The sequence below is a fragment of the Acartia tonsa genome, chromosome 6 (assembly GCF_053477335.1).
Source record: "Acartia tonsa isolate MP-2025a chromosome 6, ASM5347733v1, whole genome shotgun sequence".
Classification (NCBI taxonomy): domain Eukaryota; kingdom Metazoa; phylum Arthropoda; class Copepoda; order Calanoida; family Acartiidae; genus Acartia; species Acartia tonsa.
The window spans coordinates 2,766,115-2,780,628 of NC_137265.1; the positions used below are offsets into that span (position 1 = coordinate 2,766,115).

Here is a 14,514-nt window from a genome sequence, read left to right on the forward strand (position 1 = left end):
ATTGGATCTCCCAGGAATAAATCAATGCCATGTTATATACGGGCTAATTGACATATTTGTGGGCATTTTATGTACTTGGGTTGGTTTTTTAAGTTAGATGAGTGTTCAAACGTTTCAACCACTAGTTGTATTCTATAGAAGGGGTAATTTTGTGTATCATCATTAGGTATTTATGTGCCATTGTCTTATCTCCTTAGATCCCTGCATATTACATACGGGGCGAATAAAGAGAAAGTCTAAATAAAACTTTTGTCGAAGACGACATTTAAAACTTTGCCATTACAATAAAAATTGATCAAATAACGTAATTAACAAACAAGGGAATATATTCACCGGTATTATTATTTATTCTTTTATAGGAATTATTAGTATATCTTATTTTGTGTTTCTTAGACTAATATAGTTTTTTTAGTGTCAGTATGGTTTGGCGAAAGATTATTATAAGCGAAGTTTTTCTACATTTATGGCCTTTCCGTCCTTCCGTAACGGGGCCTATTATTTCCCAATCCTAGGGCAATCATTAACAATTGCATAAACTATCAAAAGCTACTGTAAAAACACGACGAAACCCGCTAATTCGTTTTCTTTCCATGATCCGATTATTGTTATGATATTCTTATTTTTAGAGAAGCTATTATAAGTGAGGGTATGTTAAGTGGAAATGTAACAAAATATGAAATATTGTGTCCTGCTTCGCTACATATTAATCTAATTATCTTTATTACCGCTTCGAAGCTGACAAATATCCGCTGGTTTAGAACCGGTTCTCAGCCATACTGAAAAAAATTATGTATAGCATCGTATTAAAGCCAATTTTCCACGAATATCAAAATCAATACCAGTTTTATTATATTTCCTTTAAATATCCGCGGAAAGCTGTCTATAATACGATGCGATAAATCAATGACTGTTCTTGTTTTTTCAGAGAAGCTTTAAAAATGGGGCCAAAGAAGAAGAAGGGGGAGGGAGAAGGTGGAAAGGGGAAGAGCAGTAAGCTCACAAAGATGAACGAGATGGACAGGCAATGGTCAAAACATAAATATCATTCTTATTCTATTATATAAAGTAGTAAGGTTTTTTTTTCTGAAGTTTAATATTTTGATGACGTTGAGTTCTCCATTTTAAGAAAGCTTTACATAGGCTCCAGAGTGGTTTTAGGCTATTTTTCAATCTTCAAATACAGAGCACCTAGATGCTTGTGGCGCAGCCACTAGATGAGTATAAAAAGTAGAGTTTTTGTCTGAAACTTAAGATAACTACTGAATCGATGAAGTTATTCATTTAAGGTAAGCTTGACATAGGTCCTGGGAAGGGTTAAGACTATTTCATTTTAAAATAACACTTCGAATATAGAGCCCCTAGATGCTAAGGGCACGGTCACTATTATTATCATACAGTATGTTATACCTTAATTTCCGATTTAAACATGTTCAAAAATTTAGGATTTTGTAATTTTGATTGGTTGGTTCCAAACTTAAATTTAAAATTTTAATCTACGGGAAGGGGATGAAACCAATTAAATCGTCTTATCCCTTAAGATCCCTGATGTTATCATAAAATAAAGGATTTTAAAATTTATGTTTTATTGTCACCCAGAGTGAAGTACCTAGAGAGACGGCTGGCCGAGGAAGAGGAGGGTAGGAGGCGCAAAGAGGACATGGTCTCTGGATATTTAAGGTAAAGAGAAGGGTAGAAGGTACAAAGAGGACATGGTCTCTGGATATTTAAGGTAAAGAGGAGGGGAGGAGGCGCAAAGAGGACATGGTCTCTGGATATTTAAGGTAAAGAGGAGGGAAGGAGGCACAAAGAGGACATATTCTCTGAATATTTAAGGTAAAGAGGAGGGGAGGAGGCGCAAAGAGGACTTGGTCTCTGGATATTTAAGGTAAAGAGGAGGGTAGAAGGTGCAAAGAGGACATGGTCTCTGGATATTTAAGGTAAAAAAGAGGAGGGGAGGAGGCGCAAAGAGGACATGGTCTCTGGATATTTAAGGTAAAGAGGAGGGTAGGAGGCGCAAAGAGGACATGGTCTCTGGATATTTAAGGTAAAGAGGAGGGTAGGAGGTGCAAAGAGGACATGGTCTCTGGATATTTAAGGTAAAGAGGAGGGTAGGAGGTGCAAAGAGGACATGGTCTCTGGATATTTAAGGTGAAGAGGAGGGTAGGAGGTGCAAAGAGGACATGGTCTCTGGATATTTAAGGTAAAGAGGAGGGAAGGAGGCGCAAAGAGGACATGGTCTCTGGATATTTAAGGTAAAGAGAAGGGTAGGAGGCGCAAAGAGGACATGGTCTCTGGATATTTAAGGTAAAGAGGAGGGAAGGAGGCGCAAAGAGGACATGGTCTCTGGATATTTAAGGTAAAGAGGAGGGAAGGAGGCGCAAAGAGGACATGGTCTCTGGATATTTAAGGTAAAGAGGAGGGTAGGAGGTGCAAAGAGGACATGGTCTCTGGATATTTAAGGTAAAGAGAAGGGTAGGAGGCGCAAAGAGGACATGGTCTCTGGATATTTAAGGTAAAGAGGAGGGAAGGAGGCGCAAAGAGGACATGGTCTCTGGATATTTAAGGTAAAGAGGAGGGAAGGAGGCGCAAAGAGGACATGGTCTCTGGATATTTAAGGTAAAGAGGAGGGAAGGAGGCGCAAAGAGGACATGGTCTCTGGATATTTAAGGTAAAGAGGAGGGAAGGAGGCGCAAAGAGGACATGGTCTCTGGATATTTAAGGTAAAGAGGAGGGTAGGAGGTGCAAAGAGGACATGGTCTCTGGATATTTAAGGTAAAGAGGAGGGTAGGAGGTGCAAAGAGGACATGGTCTCTGGATATTTAAGGTAAAGAGGAGGGAAGGAGGCGCAAAGAGGACATGGTCTCTGGATATTTAAGGTAAAGAGGAGGGAAGGAGGCGCAAAGAGGACATGGTCTCTGGATATTTAAGGTAAAGAGGAGGGAAGGAGGCGCAAAGAGGACATGGTCTCTGGATATTTAAGGTAAAGAGGAGGGCAGGAGGTGCAAAGAGGACATGGTCTCTGGATATTTAAGGTAAAGAGGAGGGCAGGAGGCGCAAAGAGGACATGGTCTCTGGATATTTAAGGTAAAGAGGAGGGAAGGAGGCGCAAAGAGGACATGGTCTCTGGATATTTAAGGTAAAGAGGAGGTAAGGAGGCGCAAAGAGGACATGGTCTCTGGATATTTAAGGTAAAGAGGAGGGAAGGAGGCGCAAAGAGGACATGGTCTCTGGATATTTAAGGTAAAGAGGAGGGTAGGAGGTGCAAAGAGGACATGGTCTCTGGATATTTAAGGTAAAGAGAAGGGTAGGAGGCGCAAAGAGGACATGGTCTCTGGATATTTAAGGTAAAGAGGAGGGAAGGAGGCGCAAAGAGGACATGGTCTCTGGATATTTAAGGTAAAGAGGAGGGAAGGAGGCGCAAAGAGGACATGGTCTCTGGATATTTAAGGTAAAGAGGAGGGAAGGAGGCGCAAAGAGGACATGGTCTCTGGATATTTAAGGTAAAGAGGAGGGAAGGAGGCGCAAAGAGGACATGGTCTCTGGATATTTAAGGTAAAGAGGAGGGTAGGAGGTGCAAAGAGGACATGGTCTCTGGATATTTAAGGTAAAGAGGAGGGTAGGAGGTGCAAAGAGGACATGGTCTCTGGATATTTAAGGTAAAGAGGAGGGAAGGAGGCGCAAAGAGGACATGGTCTCTGGATATTTAAGGTAAAGAGGAGGGAAGGAGGCGCAAAGAGGACATGGTCTCTGGATATTTAAGGTAAAGAGGAGGGAAGGAGGCGCAAAGAGGACATGGTCTCTGGATATTTAAGGTAAAGAGGAGGGCAGGAGGTGCAAAGAGGAAATGGTCTCTGGATATTTAAGGTAAAGAGGAGGGCAGGAGGCGCAAAGAGGACATGGTCTCTGGATATTTAAGGTAAAGAGGAGGGAAGGAGGCGCAAAGAGGACATGGTCTCTGGATATTTAAGGTAAAGAGGAGGGTAGGAGGTGCAAAGAGGACATGGTCTCTGGATATTTAAGGTAAAGAGGAGGGTAGGAGGTGCAAAGAGGACATGGTCTCTGGATATTTAAGGTAAAGAGGAGGGAAGGAGGCGCAAAGAGGACATGGTCTCTGGATATTTAAGGTAAAGAGGAGGGAAGGAGGCGCAAAGAGGACATGGTCTCTGGATATTTAAGGTAAAGAGGAGGGAAGGAGGCGCAAAGAGGACATGGTCTCTGGATATTTAAGGTAAAGAGGAGGGCAGGAGGTGCAAAGAGGACATGGTCTCTGGATATTTAAGGTAAAGAGGAGGGCAGGAGGCGCAAAGAGGACATGGTCTCTGGATATTTAAGGTAAAGAGGAGGGAAGGAGGCGCAAAGAGGACATGGCCAACAAAACTGCAACTAATCTTATTATTTTCTATCTGCAAAAATATGTCTATAATACAATAATATAAATAACTATTTCATTACTGCTTCAAATCTTATTCATTTCCGCTGGATCAAAACTGGCTCTGAACAATACTGAAAAATCATGTATCGTATGGTATTACAGACATTTCACAATGAATAATGAAATAAAGATCATAAAATTACTACTGAAATTTATGAAACTTTCATATACAGCAAGAGCAAATAAAAGAATATATTTTTTTCAAATACATTTTCTATCTTATCATTGCTGCGGTTATCGTTTTGGTAATTGTCAGGGTTGGGGGGGGGGGGGGAGGGGAGGGTACATTGGGCTGTTATTACTCTAGTCCCAAGCATTATAATAACGTTTTTTTATTCGTTGGCTCAACAATTTTGGGGACTTTTATCGAATTTTGATTGCTTGGAACATGAAGTTGATTATTCAAAAGTTTCAACCATTGATTTAAATCTACTGAAGGGGAAATTTTGTGTATCATCATAGGGGATGTACATTAATTTATTGGCCATTGTCTTATCCCTTTAAATCTCTCGAAAATTGTACTTGTTTAATTTAGGCTAAAGTTGGAGAATGAAGAAAGATCTGTTTTTATCAACAGTGCTAAGATTACTGAACAATGGAGAAGCATTTTAAGGTAGGAATATTAATCCCTATGATAAAGTAACAGGATGTCTGTCTGTTTGTACCTAAAGATCTCGCTAACTGCAGAACCTATAATATAGTTCTCCTTTTAAGGGTAGCTTCTCGTTGGTGCTGGGACAATTTATAATATTTTAGGGATGAGTTGATTATCCCAGGAGAAATCACACTAGAACAAAAATCCCCTCCCCCCAAAAATTTTTTTTTATAAAACTAAAATTGAAAGTGAAGTGGGGAGTCCCCCACTCAAGTGCCTCTTGGGGCGTAGCCGTAAATTCATATTTATGGTATTTTCCCTCAAAGTGCCTTGTTAAGCACATTCACAAGCCTCCCCCCCTCCCCCATTGAAAATAATCAGGGTGAAGGGCGGTTTTTCAGTTGTTTGTGTATTAGTTACTCAAAGTTAGGTTATATTTGGTACTGGGTAGCCACCAAAGGAAAGGGCACCGCAGTGATAGGCCCTTCAGGGTTAGGACACCATCAAGGTTTAATTTATTCTAAAACTGGAGATGGTGGGAGGGGGTTCCTTGCCCCACATACACCTGGAGAAGGAGCGATTGTGTTCAATAAAAATATGTTATCTACCATTGACAAAGAATTTATAAAAAAAAAAGATATTAAAATCTGTTTCAAAATTACTAAATATCGACTGATAATATCTGAATTTATTTCACAATTAGAACTTGCAGACAAAGGGTTTGTTGTGTGTAAATATAGTCCTGATTTTGTTATGAATAGGACGACTAATTTATCTTAGAAATTTATCAAATGCTTTGTTTACATTAAGATACTATTGCTCTTTTAAATGTTCTATTATTAAATTTTTATGTATCAACCTCAGCAAATTTTTATAAATAAAAGAGTACAAAAATATTTTTAACACATAAGTATACTTTTCTAAATAATATACTGATATGTTATAGAAAAGTACAATCATGTTCAAAACAAACGCAGCAATTGAATGTTGCAACGTTTTTTGAAATAAGATAACTTTATGGTATATACAGTAAGAATTAATACAGAAAGGCATGGCGAAATTAATATTAGACGTTAATAGTAAGTTACTTTGTCTAAAATATCACTACTTATAGGATATGTTTTAAGTTTAGAAAAAAAGCAGAGGTTTTATATAAAACTAAATTTAATCGACCGCATGGACATCACGCCCTAATTATATATATGTTTCTGCTACTTAAATTACACTTACTTCATTATTAGTGTTATATTAAGTTTCTTTTATATACAGAATAGTTATTTCTTTCATCGTATTATAAACCGCTTTCCGCGGATATAGAATGTACAATTATAAGATTAAAACTAGTTTTTTTAGCCCCGAGGTGCCGAAGGCACGGGCTAAAAAAACTGGTTTTAATCTTATGATTGTACATTTCTATATTCGTAGAAAGCTGGATATAATACGATACTAGACATAGTTTTTTCGTATGAATGAGAACCGGTTCCTATCCACCGGATTCGAATGAATACGAGAAATATTATTATATAATCTAGATAAGAAGGGATAGGGTTTTTTTAAAAAAAAAATAATAAAATAGGATGAAAACATGAAGCTTTACAAAGTGTCTAAAAAATCAGCCATGTGACGTCAAAAAAATGAGAGCAGAAGTGGGAAAAAATCCTAAAAAATATATAAATAATATCTCATCTTTATGACGTCCCATGGCTGATTTTTTAGACACTTTGTATAGCTTCTGATCACTAGAGGACAAGCGGACAAAGTAAATTGAAGAACAGATATTGAGTGGTCTTTAATCAAAGTTAAAAGTATATAAAATCACGAAACCTTTCATATGTGTTTTACTGTGTACTTATGTATATTTTGTTTTGACCGACAGTCAAACGTACCAAATTATCAATAACTAGCCCCTAGCCTCTAGGGGCTTTGCCCCAAGAGGTGATAAAAAATTTTTTTTGGCGAAATACGTAAAAAGACCAAGGAAATCTTCTAAAAATAGCCTAAAACCACCACAGGACCAGTAGGGATATTCCCTGAAGAGTAGAATCCGGTCGGTTCAGTGGTTACCGAGATCTTAAGGGACGGACGGACGGACGGACAGACAGACAGACGGACAGACAGACAGACAGACAGACAGACAGACATCATTCTACTTTGTATTATTGATAGACTTATAAACTTTTTTTTTGACCTAGGTCCCTTAGGTAATATATTTAGATTTGACCTTAAAATAGCGCTAAATGTAAATTTTAAAGCCAAATTTATGAATATGTTAAAAATTCGAAAAAAAATGCTATATTAAACTTTTTAATTAATGATTTTCAGTGTTTTCTAAAAAAAACAATACACTAAATTAAAGACATTGAAAAAATCAAGTTGAAATTTGTTTTATTCCATGACCTATAGACAAAATAAACTTTACAGCTTTTTCTTCAATTTACAGAAAAAGTTATTTTTAGAGGATCTTTGAGTCTTGAAAATACCTTCATGTGTTGAAAAGTTTTTAACATAATATTTATTCAATTTTACCATGAAAAAAAACATACAATGATAAAATGTTGATTATCAATTGTTACAGTTCTTTAACCAGAAAAAAAACTTAATTTTGCTTTATAGAACCCTCAAATAGTTTAAGTTTTTTTTGTTCATTTGCCCCACAGTGCATTGTATTTTATAAAACTATCCATAGCAAATACCATTTATGCGTGTCCGTCCATACAAACAGATTATTTAGTGTTTTACCAGTAAAGAAATTCTATATCTTAACATAATGAATACCAAGGAATTAAAAATCCAAAGCTCTTAAAATTTAAACAACATATAATTATGTTGTAGGATTTTTATTTACATTTTGACTAGTGTTAGTAATTCAAGCACTTCTAAAAATAATAGAATTTTTATTCGGGTCAGAACGGTCTGAAATTTGATGAATTTGTATTGCATTTAATGCTAGGGTCAACAAAAGTTAATGCGTTTTGTACCTAATGGTTGGTTTCTAGGAATCCATATTTAAATTGGTGATTTTATAATGTTTACCTACAATCACGAAGAACTTTTGCTAGAAGACGAGTACAACGGACGTACTGACCGATCCTAATTAAAGAAATGCTTCCCTTTTAATAATGAAACATAAAATAATATCTTTCATGTTTATTTTCTAAAAAAATGTTCAAAAATTAGTGTAGAATATAAGGAGCATAAGCATAGGCAGCTGTGGGGGGATGAACTGCGGCAGCTCCCAGGTAGGGATAAACTCCGGCGGCAGCTTTGGCGGCATAGTGCTGGGCAGTGGCAAGGGCGACGTTGGGGTCATAAGGGGCCACGGCGCCGTTGGGGTAGGTCACCAGCTGAGCTTCACGTTTCCTTAAAAGTAAAATAATTTTAATTAAGGGGGGGGGGGGGGTAGATTTAAAAAAAAAAAATATTAAAAACAATCATTACCAGAATTAATAGACATAATTCCCGAATGTTTGAAATATTTCTAGTTCAAGTATGCAGGGTGGGAGGTGACTTTAGGCTGTTTATAACTCCAAAGTTTTATAGCATCGTTTTCTAATTCGTTGGCTTTACAACTTTGGGGACTTTTATTGATTTTGATTGGTATGTGCATTAAATTGAGTGTCCTAGTACGTTTCAACTACAAATTGTAATAAAAAAGAAGGGACATTTTTCTATCGTCATTGGAAATAAACATCAATTTATCGGCCATTGTCTGATACCTTTAAATCCATGACAAGTATGATGTTTCATTTTCTATATCCTTAATAATATTTTGAATAAATACCAATTTTGTTATATAATCAACCTCTCAATTTTAAAAATATTCATAATAATGAAGAACAATAATAGTTATTTCTCGCAACGTATTATAAACGGCTTTCCGCGGATATAGAAAGTACAATTATAAGATTAAAACTAGTTTTTTTAGCCCCGAGGGTCGAGTGCCGAAGGCACCGGCTAAAAAACTGGTTTTAATCTTTTGATTGTACATTTTTATATTCGTAGAAAGCTGGATATAATACGATGCTAGACATAGTTTTTTCGTATGGATGAGAACCGGTTCCTATCCACCGGATTCGAATGAATACGAGAATAGATATTCCTGTAATCGCTTCGTAACCAATAATATCCGGTGGATTAGAGTTGGTTCTCAGCCATACAGCAAAATAATGTATAGCATTGTATTATATCCAGTTTTTTAGCCCGTGCTCAGGGACGTCCATTGTAAATTTTATATCCGCGGAAAGCTGTGTATGTATAATACGATACGATAAATAACTATCATATTTTGTATATTTATACCAAACTGCCGTAGCATTCTTTTATAGTATATACTTATATCTAGATTCTAGTATTTTAGTTTGTTTGCGACCATAAAAAAACAAGGATGACAACATCCATAAATAGCGAAACACCAAAAAAATCATAGATTAACATGCGACACAATGTAAGTTTACCAGTTTAAAAATATATATTCATAAAACTAATCTATATATATATATCTTTAGATATAAATTTTCTCTTGGGACAAAGCCCCTAGAGGCTAGGGGCAAAGCTGCTAGCACCCAAGAAATATACACATAAGCACTTTTTTATTTGTATGTAGTAACTATTCATTAACAAAAGGCACAAAATAGCATACAAATTATGACAATTTCGAACATTTGACAAAAGTTTCCCCCCATTACCTTTGATATAACAATCGGTTTTATTTTTAAACATAAAGTACAAAATAATATTTAAACATATTTTTTGTTATTTTATTCTAAATATTTGTTAAAATATTCATAAATTTTAATCAGCTGAACTTCTCTAAAACTAGAATATGTCCGTTCGTACGTCAAAATGAGTTTACAAAAGACCCTATTATGGGTTCAGTAACATTTGCTTTGAATTGTAGCGATGTATTATATTTGATAATTCATTTTGTGAAAAGAATTTCATAAGAATTTAAATATTATGATTGCGCTCTGCTCTACTGAAGATATTTATTCTTGTTATATTTGATTCTGTTTTAAAATATACAGTCTTATATAACAATCATTTTTTACATTGAATTTTATTTCTCCTTGTATTATACGTTCTTTTGGGGTTTAGGCTATTTTCTGCACCTTCATCCCTTTCAGTACCCTTAGTTGCTAGGGTAGTAGTAAAAAGCATTGAAAAGAAAATCATATACAACAATTAAATGGAATATTTATTTCTCGTATTCATTTAAATCCGGAGGATTGGAACCGGTTCTCATCCATACGAAAAAACTATGTCTAGCATCGTATTATATCCAGCTTTCTACGAATATAAAAATGTACAATCATAAAATTAAACCAGTTTTTTTAAAGCCCGTGCCTGCAGCACCTCGGGGCTCAAAAACTGGTTTTAATCTTATAATTGTACATTCTATATCCGCGGAAAGCTGTTTATAATACGATGCGAGAAATAACTATTATCAGTCAGTCACCCCTTTACATAAACTATGGATAAAAGATATAAGTGGAGATTATGACAGTAGACAAATTTTCGTCAATTGAGCTTGTTATTTATTGGTCAATTCATTTATCCAGTACGAGGGAGGGTATGGGAAAGATCGCTATTTTAGCCTGCTAAAAAGGTTCACTTTATTAGAGAACATGAAAATCTGGTGTAAGATCCAGGTAATAAATTTATAAATATAACTTACATTCTCCCTTGCGACCAACTGACTGACCTTTGCTTTTGTTTTAGCATAGCTAGGGTTAGAATAATCAAAGGAAGGGAAGTACAATGACAGTTAAATAATTCTCCCCCCCCCCACCTTCCTAGATCATCCTTATAATAAAGTAACTCCCCCCCCCCCACCTTCCTAGATCATCCTTATAATAAAGTAACAGGATGTTTGTGTGTTTGTACCGAAGGATCTCGCGCTAACCGCTGAACCGATATGGTATATTTTCTTTTCCCTTTCCCCTTGCAGTAGTGCACTTAGCTGCTAGGGGAGGAGCAGTAAACTTACTTTCTGCCGTAGACCAGGGCAGGGGCGTGGTGGGCATAGACAGTGGCGTGGACGGCGGGAATAACGGGAACGGCCACGCCGGTAGCGTGCACAGCGTAGGGGTTCACCAGCTTGCCAGCTTCCTTCAAGGCTTCCAAGTGCTCAGCAGTTGCCTAAATAAATTTTCCAGTATGGCTTTGAAACCGATTAATATCCGTTGGATTATATCCGGTCCTATCCCATACAGAAAAATCATGTATCGTATCGTATTATATCCAGTTTTCTACGAATATTTAAATGTACAATCATAATATCAAAACAAGTTTTGCCATTTCGGGGCTATCAAAACTAGTTTTAATCTTATAATTTTACATTTTAATATCCGCTGAAAGCTGTTTATAACACATGCGATAAATAACTATTATAATTCTTAACTAAAATGTGGACATGAATTATAGAGAAAATGTTCAGCTGATATAAAAAAGAAAATGTGCCAAAAAAAATCACGAAACCTCTATGAGAAATAAGTATATTATGTCTTTTGATTCATGACCGATTACCGACCGACTAAGTAAATTATATAATTATACTAGATGCTCATTGGTATAGAGAATCTCCACTCAAAAAATCTATCGTCTATCTTGAATGGAAGCAGAGGAAAACATGCATATTTTTCTATAGCATTCAGGACTGTCGGACGGACAGACAAAGTGAATTATACAGTTGCTTTGCTACTAAAAAAAGGCCATGAGCTTGCATTAAATAAGTCAACTTATAGCCTTTAGCCTAATGGGTTGCTTCAAAAAAAAAAATTTTAATTTTTCCATCCGTGGAAAGTTGTATGATTTCCTACCTACAAAAAAACATACGAGAATTAAATGTTTATTTTTTAAAAATTTTTATTTGTATTCATTTTTATATACATAAAGTATATTTAGAACTAACTAAATTAAAAGTTAAATAACATACTACTTATAACTTATGTAACAAGTTACGTAATTTTTAATCAAGTTAAAATATGTTTTTCTATTTTGATGCATCAGTGTGTCCAAAATAGGATAAAACACTTTTTATATACTAAATTATGAATCTTTGTAACCAGTTTTGTTAGTCCCATACATACTTTCATATTTGGGATTTGATTAAGAGATACCTCGCTTACAATATTGTTGTCCTAGGAATCATTATTACAAAAATCAGGTACATAGGATAATTATATCATACAAAAAATTAGAACCTACCCTAATTAAAGAAAAGCTTCACCTTTAAAAATTATTACCTTAGCGTTGTTTGGATCAAATGGGGCAACGGCTCCATTTGGGTAGGCAACAAACTGGGGAGCGGCTTGGGCCATGGCGGCTAAAGTAGCGGCTAACAGAACCTACAATCATAAAAAAAAAACAATTAAATGATTGGGAGCGGCTAAAGTTCCCGCAAAAAGAATATAAAAAAATCCCCTTCTTTTTATATTGCGCACCTGACATAGCAGCAATTGGAACCAATTTAACGTCTTTAGTCGACTGCGGTGTTGAGCAAAGACTCGAACCAATCGCCTATTCGAAAATTTGTGTTCCGTTTAAAGTAATTTTTATTGCTATATTCTCTTACTAGCGGCTACGCCCCTAGAGGCACCTAGCAGCAAAATAGTTATAACCCTTACCGGGACCTATGATATGCTATAATGATAAGGAAAACCCGATTGGTTCAGCGGTTAGCGAGATCCTTTGGCAATAACAGACAGACATCCTGTTACTTTTTATAAGGATTAATACGGCTAGAAATTAGAAGCTAGTATAATCTTTTATATAAAGACAGACAGACAAACCATTAAAGTAGAAAATTACTTTCTGTCAAGAGTATCCAATTGAATGAATTACAAATAGCAATTTATATCTTATTCATAATTATTTTGAATGAAAATGACAGGGCACGGTAGTTGCGTGTCAGTCGCGACTAATCCTCAAATTAAACCGCATTTGTGTGCTTTTAAAATAGCTTTTAAATAGATTGTCATATTCAGGTCAGGTTTAGACTTCCAGCTGATTTTTGAAATTGTGATTTTTCTTAGGCTTACGGGAGGCTGCCGATCCCTTCAAAATGATGATGAAGTCAGCTCATATAATTTAATCACAAAAAAAACTTTTTAAAAAGTTTCTTAGTTTTTATAGAGAATTTGAAATAAATATGAATAGATTAGAAAATTATTCAAATGAGTTGAAAACATTCTTTTAAATCATATTTTCAGATTTTTTTTTATTATAAAAAGAATCTAAATTATCAAAGTCTTTAAAAATAACTTTAATTGTAAACAAGGATGACAATATTAAAATGAAGCAAAGCAAATATGGCTTTTAGGAAATCCTAAAAGTTATTTCATATTACTGTGAATAAGCGATTTTCGCAGCTTAAAAGACCTGATTGACGGACGGTCAATGTTAACAGTCTGAAGCATATTTTATGCAGCAGCCAATAAAAATCCAAAGTTAAAAGTGTAGCTGCGCTTTTAATATAAAAAGTTGTAAAATTACATGCCTGAAACTGCATGGTGCTAATGCCTATCAGATACTGATTGGTATTTCAAAGAAAGACCTTCAAATTCAATTATGCTCTTCCCAGGGATAAAGGGATAGTACATTGATGATTGACTTAATCTAAAAACTTTCCCTTGCTAACAATAAGTAAAAGCTACCAAATACAAAATTCTTGAGGTTTTTTAATTATCATATAATGTTATATCTCTGTAGCCCTGGCTTTCTTCTTCATGCCGGATTTTGTTTTCACTTTGCCAACATGGCCACATTTTTTTACGTTTCAGCACAGCATGTTTTTTTCTTCTTCAAATTTTGCACTAGAATTTATCTGCATCTAGTAGCGCAAATTCTCTAAAACTAGAAAGTTTGTTTGTTGATTTATCTTAACAACAAATATAAAAACATTTATACACATTCAATTCACATATTTATAGTGAAGTTAATGGACACAACCCAATCTGTCCCGATTTTGTATCACTTTGAAAAGTGCGATTCCAGTTACGTCATATACGTTTTGGGAAAGAAAAAGGGAGGGGGGAAGAAAATCTCTTCAAAAGAGATGGGAGAAAAGGGAAGAGATTTTCTTCCCCCCTTCCCTTTTTATATGACGTCACAGGAATCGCACTTTTCAAAAGTGATACAAAATCGGGACAGATTGGGTTGTGTCAAGTTAATGCATAATTTAAAATATAAAAAATAATTTATGCAAAAGAATTGTTTTACATGTTGTTTCAAGAGTTTATTTACTTAATTTAAAACAATACTATTTTAATCGGCAAGTCATATTCTTGTTTTGTTATAAAATTAGTGCATACCCCCCTAGATTATTTAGCCTCTTTATGAAAGGGGTTGGAAGGATATAAAAGGAGCCTTAAACCATACCAAGATTTAAGTCTATTAAATAAATAGCCTTAAACCATAGAGGGTCCTAAACTTTACTACTTTATATGATAGTATTATCAGCTTACTGTTACTGCACTATTTCTATCTT

The 14,514-nt window shown here is 35.4% G+C and overlaps 2 protein-coding genes across 3 annotated transcripts in view; one reads left to right on the forward strand and one right to left on the reverse strand.

Annotated features, from left to right (window-relative positions):
• The first annotated feature begins 929 nt into the window (after positions 1–929).
• LOC145321577 (dynein regulatory complex subunit 2-like) overlaps positions 930–14,514 on the forward strand; it is a 54,806-nt gene continuing 41,221 nt past the window's right edge. The window contains exons 1-3 of one of the 2 annotated variants that reach the window (XM_080163017.1): positions 930–1,021; positions 1,597–1,677; positions 4,968–5,045. In XM_080163017.1, coding sequence (XP_080019143.1) covers positions 939–1,021; positions 1,597–1,677; positions 4,968–5,045 — 242 coding nt within the window. In that variant the 5' untranslated portion in view covers positions 930–938. Of the gene's footprint in view, positions 1,022–1,596; positions 1,678–4,293; positions 4,333–4,967; positions 5,046–14,514 lie in introns of those variants that run through there. The other variant, XM_080163018.1, reaches the window with a different exon arrangement.
• On the reverse strand, positions 8,160–13,577 carry LOC145321569 (uncharacterized). Its single transcript, XM_080163004.1, has 4 exons — positions 13,525–13,577; positions 12,272–12,373; positions 11,014–11,165; positions 8,160–8,387 (listed from the first exon to the last, which is right to left on the reverse strand). Exons 1-4 carry the CDS (start codon positions 13,534–13,536, stop codon positions 8,201–8,203), a joined length of 453 nt encoding a protein of 150 aa, XP_080019130.1. The 5' UTR covers positions 13,537–13,577; the 3' UTR covers positions 8,160–8,200.

Coding starts and splice junctions, on each gene's coding strand:
- LOC145321569 (XM_080163004.1), bottom strand. Junction 11,166..12,271: donor TTGATCCAAACAACGCTAAG/GTAATAATTTTT, acceptor AAATTTATTTAG/GCAACTGCTGAGCACTTGGA. Junction 8,388..11,013: donor GCCCTGGTCTACGGCAGAAA/GTAAGTTTACTG, acceptor TTTACTTTTAAG/GAAACGTGAAGCTCAGCTGG.